We start from the raw sequence: 20,133 nt of genomic DNA, 5'->3' as shown, positions 1-20,133 counted from the left end.
CCTAAAAAGAAATCATTCCCAGCTCCGTGCACAGTGGACTTGTGTTCTCTGCACCCTGGCTGACTGCCGGCTCATGCTGTGGCTTTCACTGCTGAGGATTCATTGGTTGCACTTAACTCTCTGTGCTCTGGGCCCCCTTGAACGTCTGCTAGATCAGTCTTTGTGGTGTTGGAGCAGTCTCTGAAGATAAGTCTGTTGGCTGTGCAGCTTAATTGGTTATTGATCACTCTTTCCCAATGGAAAGTATGGTGTACGTCATCTACTTACAGCAATTTTATGAAGCCATGCTTTGGATGCTTTTGGAAGTACCGACATTGGAATCATCTGTTTCATTTTTGTTGTCATCTTACATTTTTTAAGGTTTAAAGTTTTTCGTGTCATTTTTTTTAGCTTTTGTTTTTATTTACTAGTTTAGACACCCAGCTAAATCTTTTTAAATTCTTGAGCACATGGTGTAGCCCATTGATTATGAGCACGCTCTGGTTTGAGCTTCCAATTTGAGCCATAGCGATATGGCCATAGACTGCTTTCACAGTCTCCAGTTGACTGTTTCTCACCTGTAAGATGGGAATAGTAAAGGCATGTGCTTCTGAGGTTATTGTGAGAATTAAGTGAGGATGTATATAAAATGGTCAGAACCGTGTCTGCAGCTCTTCAGCCAGCGTTTAGTGGAAGGTAAATACCGAGAAACTGTTAAAGGAGAAGTGATGTGGCTCACTGTTTCAGAGCTTTCAGTCCTTGCAGCTGGCTCCATTGTGGGCCTTTGGTGATTCTGACACACATGGCAGGGCCCAGCTGCTCACCTCATGGCAAGTGGGACGCTGCAGGACACAGAGAACCTGAGCCCACGAATAGGCTTTGTCCTTCAGATTTTCTTCACCCTGACCCCCTGGTGCTGTCTACATTCAGGGCACCTAGAAATGTGCTTTAGGAATCTCCTAGGGGTCCCTCAGGCCAATTGGTGGGCAAGACTACTAGTACAGTGTCTAATCATGATGGCCATTAGCTAACACTGGAATAAGACAAATTCGATAGCAGACATGGCTTCTTCCTTAGAATAAAAACAGTGTGGCCCTGGAGGCCCTAAAAAGAAAAGTATAAGCCAGGCCACCCTTGAACTTGTGGCAGATGTGAGTGCTGGCTTTTGGATGGCAATGTTTTTGGGTTTTGGTGTTTGTTTAGTTTTGTTTTTTTTTTTTTTTAAGATAGGTTTCCTCTGTGTAGCCCTGGCTATCCTGGAACTCTCTGTAGGCCAGGCTGGCCTTGTGTGCACCACCACCACCCATCTGGATGGCAGTGTTTTTTGGAGAGACAGACAAACCTTAAAGGGTGCATTAGAGGGTTCAGTTATTAGGTGAAGAAGCTACTTAGTATGATTGGTTGCAGTCAGATGTTTGGGGCACAGTGTGGGGGAACAGGAGTAGATGAGGAAAACTCACAGTCACAGACACCCCACTATGTATAGCAAGGCCTTTTTAAACCTGCAAATGATCCCTTTCACCTGAGAAATTTTAGCATGACTCTGGATATATGTATATTAAAAGGGTATACAAAACATTTAGTGATATAGAAACAAAATATTATAGTAATGAGATGGGTGTGGTTGTTTTATGTAAAGAATTAAATCTTGGCAGAATAGTTGATACTGTAGGAGACAGAACCTTCAATTAATTAATTAATTTATTTATTTATTTTGAGACAGGTTTCTCTGTGTAGCCCTGGTTATCCTGGAACTTAATTTATAGACCAGATTGGCCTTGAGCTCAGAGATCCACTGGGATTAAAGGTATAAACTACCACACCCAACATATCTTCAATGTGTTTAAGAGTTGAGTGTTTTGATTTTTAATGGTCAGTGCTGAGAACACCGCTGCACATAAATATATAATATAAAATGACAAATATATTTAGGGTCATTTCAAAATCAACTCTTTCAACACAATACAATCCAAAAATATACTAATTTAATACTTACACGTTGAAGAAGGATAATAAGAAAAGTCTTTGTTTAAACCATTATGTTTCTATAGGAACAAAACCTTGTATATACAATACAAACACCGTAGTTTATAACATACAGTAATCTTGGATCTGAGCCACAGCATTTCAACAGCTTCTGTTGGAGTATCGAGGTGTGATGAGTGTGCACAATGCAAAGTGCATGTGATGTGTCCAGAACAAAGACCTAAGTGAGGTCACGTGATCGAGAATGGGCAAGCACTGCCAGAAACAACTCTGATTTTATCTTGGGATGGTTGTTAGCCACCTGGAACTCTTGTTTCTCTTGTTTCTGTCTCCTATGGGACAAGACTATGCCCATGGGGGTTAGAGAGATGGCTGAGAATTTAAGAATTCTTACTGCTTTCTCGAGGCTCTGAATTGGGTTCCCAGCACCCATGTCAGGCAGTTCACAAGGGTGTGTGACTCCAGCCCCAGGAGGATCCAGTGGTGGCTCTGATCTCCACAGGTGCCCATATACACATGCACAGACCAACACACACATATACACATAATGTAAAAATGACTCTTTGGTGGCTCAGACGTTAAGAGCACTAACTGAACTTGCAAAGACCCTGGTTCTTTTCCTAGCTCAGACATCTAACAATATCTAGAATTCCAGTTCCTTGGGCTTTACCTCCTCTGGCCTCACTGAACCCTTGCATGTACGTGGTGCATATAAACTCACACAGGCATACAAACACATAAATAATTAAAAGATTCCAGTCCCGTGCCACCATATCTAGCTGCTTCTCTATTTTCTGAAAGAGCCACAGGCTAGTGTGCTAACAAGAAATGAGCTTATAATACTTCTTCCAGTCATTTTATTTTTTTTTAATTTGAAGGTGATAAATGCTCTAAATAAAGTTGAAAAAATAAAAGCATAAAGAAGAAATGCTATCAACTAAATAATGTGATTAATAATTGTGGCGTGTGAGCCTTGAGTTGGCAAGGATCAATTCTATTTTAAAGTTCCAAGTGAGCAAATTATATGTATATAATGTTTAGATATCCTAAAAGGTTTTGCTGCATCAAATGTAGACAATATCACCTTGTTTCTGGCCTTCAATGAAAGATGAAAGTCATCTGAATTGGGACAACATAATAAATTGGTAACAGGTAACTTAATAAAACAGTACTGTGGTCTGGTTTATGAGCAGCCTGTCAAGGCGTTGTTTATGTGCCTTGCTAAGAATTGAATATACATCTGGACAGTGGTAGGAGCGGTGGTGCACACCTTTAATCCCAGCACTCAGGAGGCAGAGGCAGGCAGATCTCTGAGTTTGAGGCCAGCCTGGTGTACAGTGCAAGTTCCAAGACAGCCAGGGTTACACAGAGAAACCCTGTCTCAAAAAACAAACAAACGAACAAACAAACAAGTTCAATATACAAACCAAGTGCTGCTCAGGTCTTACTACTTTCTTCCCTGCATGTCCTTTCCAGCAATACTTCAGAGCAGAGAAAAGAACCTGATGTGCCTGTGTTCTTCCCAAATGCTTTGCTGGCTGAGAGTGTGAGCATGTGCTTACAGACTGAGCCAACAGAGGGAGCCAGTAACAGCGCTGAATCACCAGAAGGACCAAGAGTTGAGCCTGACTTTCCAGATAACCAGAAAATTTACCAGGACTTGTTGGTAAGTGTAGCTCATTTGATCTTTTGTGAGGTGGTTGTATGATATAGGAAATACTCGTTAAGTTTTCCCTAGGTTTAAATTGATTGAAACCTTGAAATAGAATCACTTTAGACATATTTAACAATATGTAATTTTTCAGCTTTTCATAAATTTGGTAACTAATTGTAAGCTTTGTAGTCATTAGGTACTTAGCCAGAAAAAAAGAAATATTTATTTTAAAAATCAAAAAAAAAAATATAAGTGTTACTATTCTGCTAAATTCCTTCTATAGTTGGAACTAGGGGATAAAAGACAAGCAACTTAAGTTTGTGAGGAATTTGAAAATAGTGGAATGTTTATGATACTATTAACTAATTTCAGTTCTGGTAAGCAGATAATTAATAAACAATTAGCTTAGTTTAAGAAAGGAGACTAAGCTAAGTAGGTATTGTAGCAGTGTAGTCTGTGCCTTTGAGAGCAGAGGGGACATTCTAACAGGGACACCAGTGACAAGCATAATGGGTTGAGAAGTATAGTAAAACAAAACAGAATAAATCTTTTTAGCTAACTTAGAAGGTGAGTGGGTTCTTCTTTCTTTTCTTTCTTTTTTCTTTCTTTCTTTTTGTTTTGTTTTGTTTTGTTTTGTTTTTTGAGACAGGGTTTCTCTGTGTGTAACAGCTGGCTGTCCTGGAACTCACTTTGTAGACTAGACTGGCCTCAAACTCACAGAGATTCACCTGTCTCTACGTCCCGAGTGCTGGGATTAAAGGTGCGTACCGCCACCACCCGGCTGTAAGTGGGTTCTGAAGGTTCACTTCCATCCAGCTGGAAGACTTGGAATGTTTCCCTGTGTGCAGCTGGTGATTAGGTAACATATGAGTGAAGTTCTGCATGGTCATCAGCACACAGTATGTGTTGTTTGCCCGCTGGGTCCTAAACTGGCGCAAGCTGTATGCTAGCTCGAAGGTCACGAATTCAGGGTACCTTAAGTCACTGGTGTTTTATAGAATGTGAAAAAGAGCCTGATTGCAAATCAGCAAGAAAGTCTGTTTTATAACCCGAAGAAGCATATTGCCAACTTGCAAATGCGTGATTTAAGTATATTAGTAATTTTTTATTTTGCTTTTTTGTTTTATTGTAAAGTTAGAGGCCAGAGGACAGGTTTACTATGTACTGCAAGCTGACCTTGAACTTGTGACTCCTGTCTCAGCCTCCTGAGGACTGAGATTATAGGGGTTAACTCCTAGACTTGTTATTTGTTAATAATAATTTTTATTTCATTCTTTAAGAATTTTATACAAACCAAGTGTGGTGGTGCACTCCTTTAATCTCAGCACTTGGAAGGCAAGAGTCCGGTGGATCTCTGTGAGTTTTTGGCTAGCCTGGTCGATATAGTGAGTTCCAGGATAGCCAGAGTTATGTAGTTGTCTCAAAAAATCAAAATAAATAAGTAAAGAACTTCATATAGGTTCATGTTCATCCCTCACTCCCGTCTTCACGGTTGGCTTCTAAGTGGATCTCCTCTTTCCTGAAAATCTGACAAAATCATTAGGATGGGCTCCTATTTAAAAGTAAACAATAGGCCAGCTGCTGCGGTGGCTCATTTCTCTAATCCCAGCACTCCGTGGGCAGAGAGGGGTAGATCTCTACCAGCTCAAGGTCAGCCTTGAAATTTTGTCTCAAAAAAAAAAAAGGAAGGAAGAAAGAAAAGACAAAGAAACTTGTATAATTGCAAGTATACTAGACACTTTATAGAATTTGACAAGGTAATATTTAGCCTTCCTTGTGGCATTATCCTAAAATCTTAAGGTTGAGGGCTAGAGGGGGCCCGGCAGTTGAGAAAGCTTGCTCTCTCAGAGGACCGGAGGTTGGTTCCCAGCAGCAGGTCAGGAGGCTCACACCCACTGATAGTCCACCTTTGAAGGTGCCCACGCGCACACAGACATACATATAAATTAAGGAGTAAATTATTTTTAAAAAGACCTTAAGATTGTTAGTGATTTTTAAATTTTTTAATTTTTATTCTTTTTTTTTTTTCCCACAGGGTAAAGTGAACCACCTACTAAATAATACCTCCCAAGAAATTGACCAACTACCTACCAAAGCAGTAGTTGTCAACCATGAATGCACCAAGACCCAAAATACTCACCATGTAAGGAAAAAAAAGCACAATTCAGGACTGGTAGACAAAGACTGTGTGCTCAGTGCAACTATTAAACAGCTAAGGAGCCTGGGAGTGAAAATTGATTCCCCCACTAAAGTGAAGAAAAATGCCCAGAAAGTGGACCATGCCAGGTAACTTGAGTTTTAAAGGATGAATGCATGGCAGCGTGTTTGCGTACTCCGGGATGGCGTGTGCGTGCCCTTCTGTCTGCTGGCTTGTCATTTGTTGAGAGCCCGCTATACTGGAATGCAAATATCATCTTTATATTTTCCAGTCTTCTAGTGGGATGAGGTGACATAGAAAAGTCACTTGAGGATGGTTGCTCTATTGATTTATTCTTTTAGTGCTATCTTTCCTAGATAAAGTTGTCAGCAGAATACCGGAAAAGAGAAATGAGTTTTATTGGCGGTCTGAAAGTCTCCCTGGAGGTAGTGGAGATGTGCCAGTTCCCGGCGTTCAGCCATACACACTGCTGGTAGAAAGCATGGGCGTTCCTTTGGCAGTGTGCAGCCAACTATCAGACACTTTGTCTAGATTCCGCTTTACCAGAGACGACCTCAGCATGTATACACCTGTTAAAAAGAGGTTATGAGCGGGTTTTCTCTTCGGCCACCAACCAGCCCCCAAATCACGGCACAGAGACTTATTAGTTATGAATGCTCGGCCTTATCCTTGTCCCATTCACTCTTACAACTTAAAATAAATTTAAATAAATCCTTAAGAAAAAAGCATGAGAAAAAAACTACATATACCCTTTGGAATTCACAAGTTTCCCATGCTTTCTATGCACAGCTGTGTTTATTTGAGCAACTCATTATGCAGCCCAGGTTCATTGTTCTCCTGCCTCAGCCTCTTCCTGATTACAGGCATGATGGATACCCCATTAGTGGGTAACTATTAGATAATGTAATAAGGTGTATTTTCTTACTCTCTTTTTTCTTTCTGTTTTTGCTTTGTTTTGTTATACTTTTTGACAGGTTCTTGTGTAGCCCAAGTTGATCTTGAACTGATTATCCCTCCTCAGCTCCCCGAGGTCTGGGATAGCAGGCCTGCAGCACCACACCTGGCTTGGTAATGCGTTCATGATAGTCATCCTCCGTGCATGCTGTCGGTGTAAAACACTGAACTGGCCAGCCAGTAGTCTACATTCAGTCTGAACAGGGGTTACCTCCCAGTTAGGAGTACCCTGAATGCGTGTCTGCCCATGAGGACTAAGTCTGGGTAGTCAGTAAAAAAGCCCTAGTAAGCTTAAAGTTGAAACCTTTGTTACTTTTGCAGAATGAAACTTTTGCTACTTAAAATAAGGTTAAAAGCTGCCTTATTTTTTGTGTCTTGCAGTGTTTTGGCATGCATCAGCCCAGAAGCGGTGATCTCTGGATTAAACTACATGTCATTTGCTAATGTTGGCATGAGCGGCTTAAGCCCCACTGGTGTGGATTTGAGCATGGAGGCAAATGCTATAGCTCTGAAATACTTGAATGAAAATCAGCTGTCACAACTGTCTCTCGCGCGATCAAACCAAAATAACAGTGACCCATCTTTTGGCCTTCTACATTTTAATTCAGACAAAAACAAGGTCGGCCTTAGTTTAGTTTCACCAAGCAACATGTCATTTGCAACCAAAAAATACATGAAGAGATATGGGCTCTTAGAAAGCAACGACAATAGTGAGGATGAAGAGTCCTCCGGCCACACAGATAGTGAGATGGACCATGCGTTGGATGGAAACCCTGCATGCAGACCTGCACAATTTGGTCATCAGAAAGCACTTGCTCAGAATGCCTGTGGAATAGCTCAGTGTTCTGACTGTGGCTCTGAGGACACGCACCCAGATACGCCAGTGTTGAGAAATATCACAAATGAGGCTGTGCAGCCAAGAGCAACAGAGCAGCTGAGTGAAGACCCTGCTTTCTCACTAAGGCATCTTAAACCGGATCCTGCAGTGAGCCTCCGAACCGGAAAAGCAGAGTTTACTCGACATCCAGAGAAGGAAAATGAAAGTGACGTTGTAGTGTTTCCTGGAAACTTGCAGCCTCCTGAGACTTTAAAGCATCTGAATAGCATGAATTCAGTGGGCACCTTCTTAGATGTGAAGCGTCTCCGACAGTTACCGAAGTTATTTTAGCTCTGCCCCTCCTTTGTGATGTGAGGACTAGGTGTGTATTGACGGCACTTAAGAAAGCCAGACCTTTGGGATCTCTTTTGCTTGTTTGTTTGTTTTTCAAGACAGGGTTTCTCTGTGTAGCCCAGGCTGCCCTCAAACTTAGAGATCCACCTGCCTCTGCCTCCCAAGTGCTAGGTAGGATTAGAGGCTTGCACCACTGGCCATGACCTGTGGGGCTTCTAATAACTGTGAGAGTCTGTATCCTGTTAGCTGCTAATTATAGTAGCATTTAGAGGACCCAGTTATGAAATGGCTGCTTAGTGGGAAGTCTGGGCTCCTGTGTCACTGAGCCTAAACAGAAGTATAATAACCCTAAGATCAGGTATTGCAGCAAATCAAGTTCAAATGTACCCCCTGTACCCCAGGCCCTCCCGTGTACTAATGGGCTCTGTACTGAGCCCCACCTCCGAGCTACATCCTCAACTGTAGGGTTTTTTGAGACAGGGTCTCAGTATGTAGCCTAGGCTGGCTTCAGATTTCTCCTGCCTTCTGCATCTGGCTCGGGTATGCATTGTACCCAGTGTCTCCCAAAGAAGATTTCTTACATGCTCATAATAAGTTTCAAAACTGAGAAATGACATTAGGCTCGATACTGAGTGAACCACAGAACTTTTCATTGCCTTTGGTTGTTATTTGGTGGGAAGAGGCAGGCTGGGGGTTGAGCCCAGGACCTCACACCAAGTCTCTTGCACTGAATTTTATACTTGAGTCCATGAGGTGTACCATTGATTTGCATTTTTTGTGTATACACATGAAATTATATCCCATGGTTTCCAGTAACCCAAAACCCTCAATCCCTACCCTTGATAGTCCCATCATCAGAATGTTTTTATCATTTAAAAAATATTACAGAAAACTGTACTTTTAAAATATCTTTTTATAAAGCATTTTACCTTTTGAAATTTACTGCCTTTCTCTGAATAATGTCCTGAGAGCTATCCATGTGTTGAGTGTGTCGGTAATTCTTTACTTCTGCTTCCCCCAAGTTGTTTTAAATTGGTATTTCTAAATATAAAGAAAAATATCCTCATTCACTTAAAAGATGAAGGTTTCTGCCGAGGTTATGATGAGGTTGCCTTGTAATAAAGTTTGGCTCTTAAAGGAAGACTTTTGTTCTCTGAATGTCTTTCTAACCCAGCTGTGGCTTCCTGAGACAATACTAATAGAGAACTATTGCTGGTTAGTGGAGCCAGGGAGCAGTTAGCGCCCTCTTCCCGCCCTTCATTGCTGCAGTTTCAAGTCACAATTAAGACAGAAGTGACATCAGGTTTCCCTCTATGTTCTACTTGCAGTTTCCAGTAAGTAGCAGAATTGTCAATGTTCTTTTTAAATTGAGCCTTCAAGTTCCACCCAAAAAGGGAATGCGGGTACCATTTGTATTGCACTTTGAAAAAACAATATTAAGCCAGGTATGGTGGCCCATGCCTTTAATTTCAGGGAGGCAAAGGCAGGTGTTTCCCCAGGTATTTCACTAAAACCTGTACAGCAGGCATGTTTAAGGCTTCTTTACAGAAGATAAAATGTACCAACTAAAACTGAGCCAAAGTCAGCTGCCTCATGTCCGTCCACAGCCTCCAGCAACTAACTGCCCCCTCTACCCTTCCTCTACACCAGCACTCTTTCCCCCTCAGAACTCAACAGGTGTGTGGATCCTGCTAGGTACTGACCCACGATGTTGGACTTAATGACCAACAAGGCAACCATGCCTTGTCAGAGCTCAGTGATGAGGGGCTGATGCAGTCAGGTAGAAGCTAGAAAAATGTCAGCGTGGTAGAGAACAGAGGGAGGCTGTTTTCAGAGTATTCTGGGAAAGTGGCATTTTCCCAGACTCTTGGTATCGATAAGAAAGAGAATGGAAAACATTCTCCATGACAAAGTATTGGAGAGGTGAACAGACCGCTTTGGAGGAGGGGACTTAGGGTGGGGAGCCAACAGTAGGAAAGGCTGCACTGGGAGTCAGCAACCACTGGGTTCTTGTTCCTGTGCCCCAAACTCAAAACTAGGTAGGAAACTTAGAGGTTTTAGTTCCCTGATTTTGTAGACGACAGGGTAGCCCTAAGTGACATACTGTGCATGAAATGTTGGTACAAAAAAAAAAAAAAAAGACACGAGCCAGGTATGGTAGTGCACACCTTGAATCCCAGCACCTGGCAGGCAGAGGCAGGTAAATCTCTGGGCTTGAGACCAGCAGGTCTACATAGCAAATTCTGGGACAACCAGGGCTACTTTTTAGACCCTGTCTCAAACAAAACAAAAAAATCCATGAGCAGAGCCAAGAAGGTCCAGAGGGAGGAAGGGCTTTCTCTATGAGAGCAAGTGGTGTCAAGTCTCACCCTGAAAGATCCTAGAGGGTTTCCCCAGGTGTAGATAAGGAAAGATTTCCCTCATTTTTAAAATAATGTTTAATATACTTCACACACACACACACACACACACACACACAAAGAGTTACTTTTCCCAACAAAGAAGTTGTGGAGGCGTGCTGACTGAAAGAAGGCCACCATGTTGGCTCCACATCTCACACATTTCCAAGTAAAAGAAAGCCCCACTAAAAGGTGCCTGGGTGATGCCCCTACACCCCCATCTCCCATAACCGGAGCCGTCTGGGTCAGGGGAGAGCATCCTCAGAGGAAATCCTGCTTTCCCATTTCCTGGCCAGAGGCTGAACTCCAGGAAAAGGATGGATTTGGGGAGAGCTGTGTCCTGCCTCTTCATGGGAGGTCTGGGGCCAGGACAAGGGTATTTATCAAAAACAACGGGAAGGATGACATCAGGCATTCATGGGAGTCATGGTTGTGGGGTCCTAAAAAGTCACTTGCTCTCCATTGTGTACACCTGAGGACACAGCCAGAGGACAGCAGGGACTTGGTCTGGATCACAGTGCAGGGTGCACCAACTGAGATGAACTCAGAGCCACAGCCTCCACAGCATGTCTTCATCTGTCTCAGGGTCTGAGCAAGTTAGCAATCAAGCAGTCCAACCCAGGCCCTCAACTGAAGCCCGACATTCCGGAAAAGGAATAAAGGCAGTACACACAGTTCCAGATTTCTATCTCTGCCATCGCTTCCAAATCACTTTTGGAGAACACTTCAAAACCCAGCTTATGTACTCCCCTTGCATCCTCTCCATCCTACAGGAAAGCTGGAGGCCTCACGTGGGAGTACTGTCTTTCCCTCCTTTGTTGAAACTCCATAGCTCTTTCTCTGATCCTCTTGTCCTCTGAAGCCATCTTGCATGTGTGTACTCATGGCTATGAGTACTCTGGTGTATGACCCCCTTGTCCAGTGAAGAACCACAGGTAGGGTAGAGGGATGAGGCAGGCATTAACTTAGGTTCCCTAAAGCTCATGCCCTACCTTGATAAAGTGGCATCAGGACTTAGCTGAGGTTGGGAGTAGGCCACAGATGAGTCACTGCTGATGAGTGACTTCAGATTTCCCACCCGGACCTCCACCAGCACAAGACTGACTTGTGGAGTAAGCGTCTATGCCACTCCACGGACACATGCATTTCCCGGCTGCTACAGGTGGGGGCACCATTCAAGGCTAGTGTGACCACAATCTGAGGTCCGTTTCTCTGTCTTTCCAGGCCAAACAGCATGCCCTTTTAGACAGCTCTGTGGCTGGTTTTAGAGCCAAGAAAACTAGACAGTTCCACTTCCTCCAAGTGAAGCCCAGGTTCCTGCTGGGTGTTTACCTTCTTTATTTCTTCTCTCTCTGGTTCCATCCTTCATTGATTTCTTCAATGAAGTCTGTGATATGCTATATAAAGACAAGCCATGGGCACAATCTTATCTTTGGAGGGTCTTTGCGCCTAGCACCATGCTGGGAATAATCAAGGGACCTAGGGATTTCTGCTCTGCAGGGAGTTCAGGCCAACCTTGCTGCTGCTGCTGCTTCTGCTTCTCCTCTGTCCTAGAAAATTTGCTTGGTGCTTACCATCCTCTTCCTGCCCCATCCCATATTTGGTAAGGCTGATTTCCTCAAGGCCTGGGGAAACAAGATAATGATGGGTAGTCTAGGAGAAGCAAAATGCCCACTTATACATCACAAATTCCGTTTAGCCTGTAGTAGGCAGAAACCATAATGGGTCCCTGAGAACAGCCCAGATGGACTCAGTCCTCTCATGCCCCTGGTGGTCAGCACAGAGCCCACACTACTGCTCAAAATGAACCAACAGACAGAAGAGAAGGAGTGAGAATGAGGAGACCATTCCAAGGCAGGGGCAGAGGTTGCCCTCCGCCACCACTGATGTCAAGATTGGAAGGAAGCTGGAATTTCTTTTCTCCTTTCATTTAGACTGGGTCTAAAGCAAAGGCTGACCTGAAACTCACTGAGCTAAGGGTGACCTTGAGCTGCTGATCCTCTTGCCTTCACCTCCCTGGTCTTAGCATCAGAGGGTGTTCTATCATTCTTAGTTTTATGGGTTGCTGGGGATCAAACCCAGGGATTCAGCATGCCAAGCACTCTGCCAACTAAGTTATTTCCCAGCCCCAACCAAGGACTTACTTTCCTACATAGCCTGTTACCCAAGAAAGGGGAGCTTCCATCCTTGATATGCAGGCACCAGGACATTGTCTGGCAAAAACTAGGCTTGTAGTAAATGGAACACAAGAATGATCAAAGCTGGCTTTGTCTGCTTCATCCAGGCCCACCATCCTCACAAATCCACTTCATACAACTTGAGCCACAGCCTCACCAAGATTCCTCCATCCTCCAATGTGCCTTCCAGTTCCTAGGCTGTGTTTTTCCACTTGCTCCTCATCTTTCCTACTCTGGCCCCATTACAGTCCAAAGCTAAGGGCCCCAGGGTAAAAGCCTGTCTGATACGCAGCCTCTCCTGGATTCTCAGTGCTTTTTACCGCCCCTCTCTAGCAGGACACCTATCAGGCTGCATGGTGACGCTTTGCCTCTGCTTCTGTTTCCTCCATCAAAGTGTCTCTACACCCAAATACAGGGTCTGGATAGAGTCAGGCTCATTAAAAACAGCAGCAACAACACCTGTCTGTTCCTTAAATGCCTAGACATGGTGCTTTTTACACAGCTATATCAATCAGTCTTTTCAACAACCCTGTGAACAGTGATGTTTTTAGAGATGAAGAAACTGAGGCACAGAGTGTTTGAGGAGAGTCTCTAGTTCAGGGTGCCCTGATGATCAGTTATTCACCCTTACCTATGCTAGAAGGTCATGTCATGGGGTCTGGGTTCAGAGCCAGGTACCCGGGACTATGTAGAGGAGATAGATGTCTTCTGCCATGGCTTCTGGTGATCCGAAGTTGCCTGGCAGAGTCCAGTCTGCCTGACGCCTATGGGTCTCCTTAACAACGCTTTAAAAAACCCTACCTTTCCTCCTACACACCTTTTTCATTTCCTCTCCTTCCCCACCCATCCAGCGGATGACTGTCTCAGTTGGTGAGGAGTGTGAAGAGATTTGGAAGCTTGCTTTCACAGGTGCCTCTGCGGAAACGGGAGCTCTCACTGAGAACCCAAGCAGAGGCTACAGAGGAAGGAAGCAGACATGACAGATTAAAGACAGATGCAGAGACGAGGGCTTTATACAGGAAAGAGGAGCAGATTCAGGGTTTGTCCGAGCCTAAGATAGAGACTGGAGAAATGAAAAGCAGAGTGAACAAGATAACAGATGAAAGGAATGGACCCTGGGGTCCCCACTGCATCCTGGCTGCAGATGGAAGACTGGAGGTCAGAGGAAGCAGTGCCCTGCTTCCTACGGATGTGCACATCACTCTTCCAAACACCACCGCTTCGGGTTCTCTCTTATCTCCAGAGCTTTCCTCTTGTCCTTGGGCCCTAGGGCTGAGTAACACAAGTAACGCTGGATGGAAGGCTCCTTGACAAGTTCACCAGGGAGAGGGAGAGGAGGAGACAATACAGACAGGGCAGGTTGACAGGGAAGTTTTTCTAGACTAGGTAAACTTGAAGAAGGGCACAAAGAATGTTTGTAAACAGCTGTGTTAAGACATGCTTTATGTGCAATAAGATGTACCATTTCAGTATCCAACTGATTGACAAACACATACACTTCTATAGTCATCACCATAATCAACATGTAGAATATGTCTGTTACAGAATGTTCCTTTGTGTCTCTTTGGAGCTGTACCCCCTCCACTATTGCTCTTTACCCTTCTGAACTTTGGCATTGTAGATTCATTTTGCTTCTTCTAGAGTTTTATGCACATGTAGCCAGATACTATAGACACTGTCTGACCTCTTTCACTGAGCATGCGTGGGGGGCTCTATGTTTTTACATGTATCTGAAGTTATTTTTATTGCTCAGCTGTATTTAGTTTTATGCCTGTACCAATTTATATACTCACCTGTTGATACATTTTTGAATTATTTCTACTTTTTTTTTTTGAGACAGAGTCTCACTATGTAGCTCTGACTGTCCTGAAACTCACAGTATAGGCCAGGCTGACCTTGAACTCACAGAGATCCACCTGCTTCTGCCTCCCAAGCACTGGGATTAAAGCTGTACACCATTACTCCCAGCTTATTTCCTTTTTGCTACTGTGAATAAGGCTCCGTGTGCACATGTTCATGTAGATATGGTTTTACTTCTCTCAGTAAGTATGTATGTAGTAAGCAGACATCTATAGGGAGCTACCAAAGTCTTCTCCAAGATGGCTGAGTAAGTCTTCCACTCCCTCAATGTACAAGAATCCCAGTTGAGGGACTGAAGAGATGGCTCAGCAGTTAAGAGCATTGGCTGCTCTTCCAGAGGACCCAGGTTCAATTCCCAGCACCCACATGGCAGCTCACAGCTGTAACTCCATTTCAGGGTTTCTGATATACATGAAGGTGAGATACTAATGCACATAAAAAAAAATCTCAAAAAAAAAAAGAGTACAGAATTAAAAAAAAAAAAACCAGTTGGCCTCCATCCCTGTCAACATTTGGCGTTTTCAGACTTTCATACTTTAGCCATTTTAATGGTTGTGTCATGGTAGCTCCTTGTTGCTTTCTTTTCCTCTTGTGTAATTTTGTTTCTTTTTATGAAAATTATGGCTTCTAAATTCACAAAGAATTTAAATTCAGACATATTACAGTCATACAGAGTGCTCAGCTGAGGATTTTAAAGTAGTTCTCACACCGGATGAAATGTCAGATAGCCAGCGAGAGTGGAGGGGACAACAGACCATGCTGTCCTAGGAACAAACCAGCTAAGTGACCAAGGGTGAGCCTCTTTTCTCACCTCCAAAGCGGCATCACCCCAGCAGCAGGGCAGGGCCATTGTGCACAGTCAGATGACAGGTGGAGCCGTGCAGAATAGGTACATCTACTGTCTTGATGTGTCACTAGCCTGGGCGCTGTCTTGGTGACCATCAGCAACTGCTACAGAGAGTTGGTGGCTGTGCATACATTCTCGCTATAATGGCTGGAAACCACTGCTAACCCTGCGTTTTGGAGTGCAGACAACCTAGGACCTAGAAGTGCAGAGTTCTGTCCCTACGTTCTTTCCTACCCAGACTAGACTCCAGTCTCACTCCCTCCCTGGGTCCTCACCTCCCCACACCCGCGCCACCCCCACTGAGGCACTCAGAAGTTTCCTGTCCGACCGAGGCCGGGCTCGGGGTGGGTGGAGGAGGGCTGGCATTTCCTGGCCGCCGCGTCACTGGCTCAGGGGCGCTCGGACAAAGCGCTGACCGACAGGCACCAGATGCTATTTCGGGCGGCGCCCGGCTTAGCTCACAGTTTCCGTTTTTTCCACCGTCGGAAACAAGGAACGCAGAGCCTGTACACGTCACGAGCCCCCAGCCTCAGGCGGGGGTCCTGGGCCCAGGAAGGGCAAGGCTGCTGAGCTCTACGCAGGAGGCCTGTATAGAAGTGGGGAAGGGCAGACGCCGCACCGGCACCTTCCATCCAATCATACTCCTTAACCGACCTTGGAAGCACTGGAGAAGGCCATTTCACACCCTGGAAAAGGATCCGGTGGTCATCGGTCATCGAGTTCAAGATAAAATACATAACCTTTCCAAGTCCGTAGGCCTTACCCCCCCCCCCCCCATACACACACTTTAAGTAACTGCCCCAGACATCCAGAAACTCAAGGTTGCCTGGATTCTTCGACCTTACTCTCCACCCCAGTTCTTCCAAACTCGGTCTTAAATATTACCTTAAATATTTCGCACAAAACATCCGCACTCACACCCTCTCTTCTTCCTCCTTCCTCTAAGAAAGACTAAAACAAACTCTAATCCCCTTCCTTGGTCTCTGTACTGGTCCCAGCCTTCATTCCCCCACTCCCACCGCCAGCCCCTGCCGCCATTTCAACCTAAAGGTTTCCTAAAAAAGCAAATCCTATCTTACATAGGACTCCAAGCCCTTATGTAAATAAACAAAACGGTAAAAACAAAACCTTCAGTTCCTCCACCCATACTACCAGTTTTCCATTTCTTACGTGAATTCTCCCGCTTCAGCGCTGGTCCAGACTGGCTTTCTCTGGAAGCATGCCATTCTAAGCTCACAGGCAGTACAGGAATAGATGTCCTCTTTGTACAGGAGTTAGGACAGTGGTTCTCAGCCTTCCTAATGCTGCTGCTACCTTTAATACAGTTAGTGTTGAGGTGACCCCAACCACAAAATCATTTTCGTTGTTACTTCTAACTGTAATTTTGCAACTTTATGAATTATAATGTAAATATCTGTGTTCCCCTATGGTCTTAGATGACCCGATGTGAAAAGATCCTTGACACACAGGTTGAGAACCACTGGGTTAGGAGCTCTTAAGTGACTCGTCCTACAGCCCAGGCAGAATGGGTTCAATCTCACTTTCTAAACCCAGCAGTCAAGCACAGGCAAGGGCTTTGTGGGGAGGGGTGGGGAAGGAACCGATATTTTTCTCAGGACAGGAGAGATTTCTAGGGGACTCCATGGAAGTTGCCTGTACACACACAGCAGACGAACTCTCATCAGAGGACATAGGGACAGAAAGCACGGACAGGTGTACTGAGCTACACTCCATTTCATGTACGGGGTCCTGAAATCTAGGAGGGACAGAACTCAGACGGGGTGGGGGTGGGGACCAGCCCTTGACTGAGTCTCAGTCTGTGGCCAGACTAGGGGCTTTTACATTGAAAGCTACTGGAAGGTCAATGCCGTCTGCAGTCTGCTGTGCTGAGTCAGGCTATGGATTGGGAATTGGCCAACAGAGTTTAGAGGTTGGCTTTTCACTAGCTATAAGTTTGGCCAAGTCACATGTCTCTGCCCTTTAATTTCCTTTAATGCCCTTAATTTCTGTATGACAACCAGACAAGTACAAATGATGTCACATTAGCTCCCAGCCACCCGATTTTGAAATTATTTTATCATGATATATGTATATGGCTTTGTAATTTAAAAACGTATTTTTATTATTTATTTAGTTAGACTTCCCCCTCCCCACAGATAGGATTTCTCTGTGTAATTTGGATCCTGGAACTCTCTGTGTAGACTAAACTGGTCTACAGAGACCTGACTGCCTCTGCCTCCCGAGTGCTGGGATTAAAGTCCTGTACCATCACTGCCTGGCTTTATTTAGGTCTGTTTGAGATAGGGTCCCTCTATGTAATTTTGGCTGCCTTGAAATGCCATATGTAGACTAGGTTGGCCTGGAACTCAGAGATTTGCCTGCCTCTGTGAGTGCTGGGATTAAAGGTGTGCGTCTTTTATTCTTTGAAAATTTCATAAAATATATGTTGGGCATATTCACCCCCCCACTACTTCCCTATCTCCTCACATCCCAGTGCTCTTTTTTCACTGGCTGCTTTTCTAGAGACTTGGGTTTGATTCCCAGTGTCTACAGGTTGACTTACAAATACTTTTAACTTCTATTCCAGGGAAGCCTCTTTCAGTCTCTGGACACAGTACAGAGACATTCATACAGGCAAAATACTCATACACGTATTTTTTTAAAAAAATTCAGAGACCAACTTATGACGGTCATTAACTCATGGGTGTGGGGCCATCCACTAGAGGATGGTCTATGTACAGGGGTCAAACCCTTAAAAAATGAGTCCTCCAGAAGTCATCAATTGTCAATAGCTCTTCAGTTAGGGGTGGGACTTCCTGAGCCCCTCCCCTCTCCGTGCTGGAATCTGACTTGATCTTGTACAGGCAGCCACAGCTGTGAGTTCATCAGTGCAGTGGTCCTTTTACGATCAGAAGATACTGTTCACTTTGGTCCTGCCTAAGTGGCTCTTACAACTTGTTTTCCTTTGTTTCGCCTCCTCAAGGCAGGGTCTTCCTATAAATGTGGCTGATCTGGAGCTCTATATGTAAACCAGTCAGTCCTCCAACTCATAGACACCCACCTGCCTCTGCCGCCCAATTGCTGGGGTTAAAGGTGTGCACCTCCACAACCAACATTAGTCTCTGCTTGCTTTATTTATTTATTTATTTTTGAGATAGGATCTAATGTAGCCCAAACTGGCCCAGGATTCCATAAGTTTTTGGGGATGACCTAAAACTTCTGATTCTTTAGTCTTTGCCTCCTGTACAGAATCCAGTTTCCACCCTTATGAAAAGATGAAACCAGGAACTCCTCAGCCAACTGAGTTCCTACAATGATCTGAGCCTATGGGCTTCAATGCCAAACCTTCCTTCAAATCAGGCTTCTGCCACTCACTAGAAATTGAACTTTGAGTTACTTTGGCATGGCCCTGCCACCTGCTCCCCCTAGTCCGTTTTCTCACCTGTAAGAAAAGTCCGATTTAGGGGGTGAGTTCGCTGAAGGGGAGGGAGTATCACTAAAGCACACTTTGTTCTGTTCGAAGATGCCAAAATGATATCTAATTGTATGCTAATTAAAAAAATAAAAGTTGGGTCCTGGTGGCGCATGCCCTTAAAGCACTAAAGAAAAAGACAAGCAGATCCCTGGGTTGAAAGACAGCCTGGCATACAGAGTGAGTTATAGGACAGCTAGGGCTATATAGAGAAACCCTGTCTTGAAAAACAAAAACCAAAAGACAAAGAAAAGAGCCAATTTAGAGTTCACTAATTTATGTACTTATTTTTATTTTTGTAGTGCTAGTGCCGGGAATCCAATTCTTGGCGTAGCACAGGAGGGGCAAGTCCTCAACCTCCGATGTCTCTCCTGTCCTTAGGCATGTTAAATGAAAACTAAATAGTATCTGTAGAGATACTCTGCTTCAGTACCAAGATTAAAGATTGTGTTAAGCAACAGGCCGGCGCGGAGGGGGATGGGAGGGGAATTCGTGGGTTCTGCTTTCATCCTGAAACCAAGCCAAAGGGACATTTTGTCTCTTTATTGATATTTCTTTCTGTCTCCCATAGAGCTTGGATTTAAGCAACTCCAGTTTAGAGTGGTCAGGGGCCACGCTGACCATCCGCTAGGAGCTGGGGGTGCGGTATAGTAATAAGAGAAACAGACCGTAGGTATTTGGTTTCGAGGACACTGGAGAACGAATGAATGAAGAAGCGAAGGTGATGGTTGGGGAGTCACGGTGGTCTTAAGAGTCTAAAGCAGTGGCCAAAGCCGCTGAAGGAGCATCTGGAAGGCGGAGAACCGAGTTTGTGGGGAGCGGGAATCCCAAGAGGCCAGGGGTGGAAAATGGGGCTGGACCGGTCAGGTCCCAGCGTGCACGCTCAGCCCTCTCCGCTGCTCATTCCTGGGCCAGTCCAGCGCCGCAACCCGTCCCCGCTGCCTCCGGAGAAATTGCCAAATTAAAATGAATCATTTGGCCCATAATGGCCGAGGCGCTTATCGGGGCGGGCGGGCCCGCGGCGGCGCCTTATCTCCGCGGCGCACGCGGCCGGTGCTAACGAGGCCGCGGGCGGGAGCGGGATTAGAGCGCGCGGCTGGGCGCGGGCGGGGGCGGCCCAACATGGCCACGCGCGCACCCCAGGGCGCAAAAACCCGAGCAACCCGGCCTTCCCGGGGGCAGGCGACAGCCGCCTCCCGCGGAATTGCCGTCCGTTTTTACACTCCTTCCCCGTGCGCACTGAAGCCTGGGCTCCCTCTCCCCAGGCTCTTCCCGCGGGGGCGGGGGGGGCACTTTCCACGCCGCCCCTCCGCCGCCCCTCCCGCCGGGGAGACTCTCTTCCTTCCTTCCCCCTTTCCCTTTGCGCAATAGACAGAAAAGAGCCCGGCTCTGGCGGCTTCCATTGCTTCTGGGCTGTGTGTGCGGGCGGCCGGGTTGAGAGTGCGTGCGTGAGCGGGCGGGCCGCGGTGGCTGCTC

At 45.2% G+C, this 20,133-nt stretch overlaps 1 protein-coding gene across 3 annotated transcripts in view; it reads left to right on the top strand.

The window, feature by feature from the left end:
- Window positions 1–9,162, top strand: part of Stil (STIL centriolar assembly protein) — a 51,760-nt gene extending 42,598 nt beyond the window's left edge. For all 3 annotated transcript variants that reach the window (XM_041652100.1, XM_041652099.1, XM_041652101.1), the window contains 3 exons: window positions 3,442–3,631; window positions 5,655–5,905; window positions 7,113–9,162. In XM_041652100.1, coding sequence (XP_041508034.1) covers window positions 3,442–3,631; window positions 5,655–5,905; window positions 7,113–7,899 — 1,228 coding nt within the window. In that variant the 3' untranslated portion in view covers window positions 7,900–9,162. The remainder of the gene's footprint in view (window positions 1–3,441; window positions 3,632–5,654; window positions 5,906–7,112) is intronic.
- Window positions 9,163–20,133: the final 10,971 nt, after the last annotated feature.

Source organism: Microtus oregoni, unplaced genomic scaffold (genome assembly GCF_018167655.1).
Source record: "Microtus oregoni isolate MIOR12 unplaced genomic scaffold, Mior012 000005F_ref0000423, whole genome shotgun sequence".
Classification (NCBI taxonomy): Eukaryota; Metazoa; Chordata; class Mammalia; order Rodentia; family Cricetidae; genus Microtus; species Microtus oregoni.
Note: the sequence above shows the minus strand (reverse complement) of the source record. Positions and strands in the feature narration are given on the sequence as shown.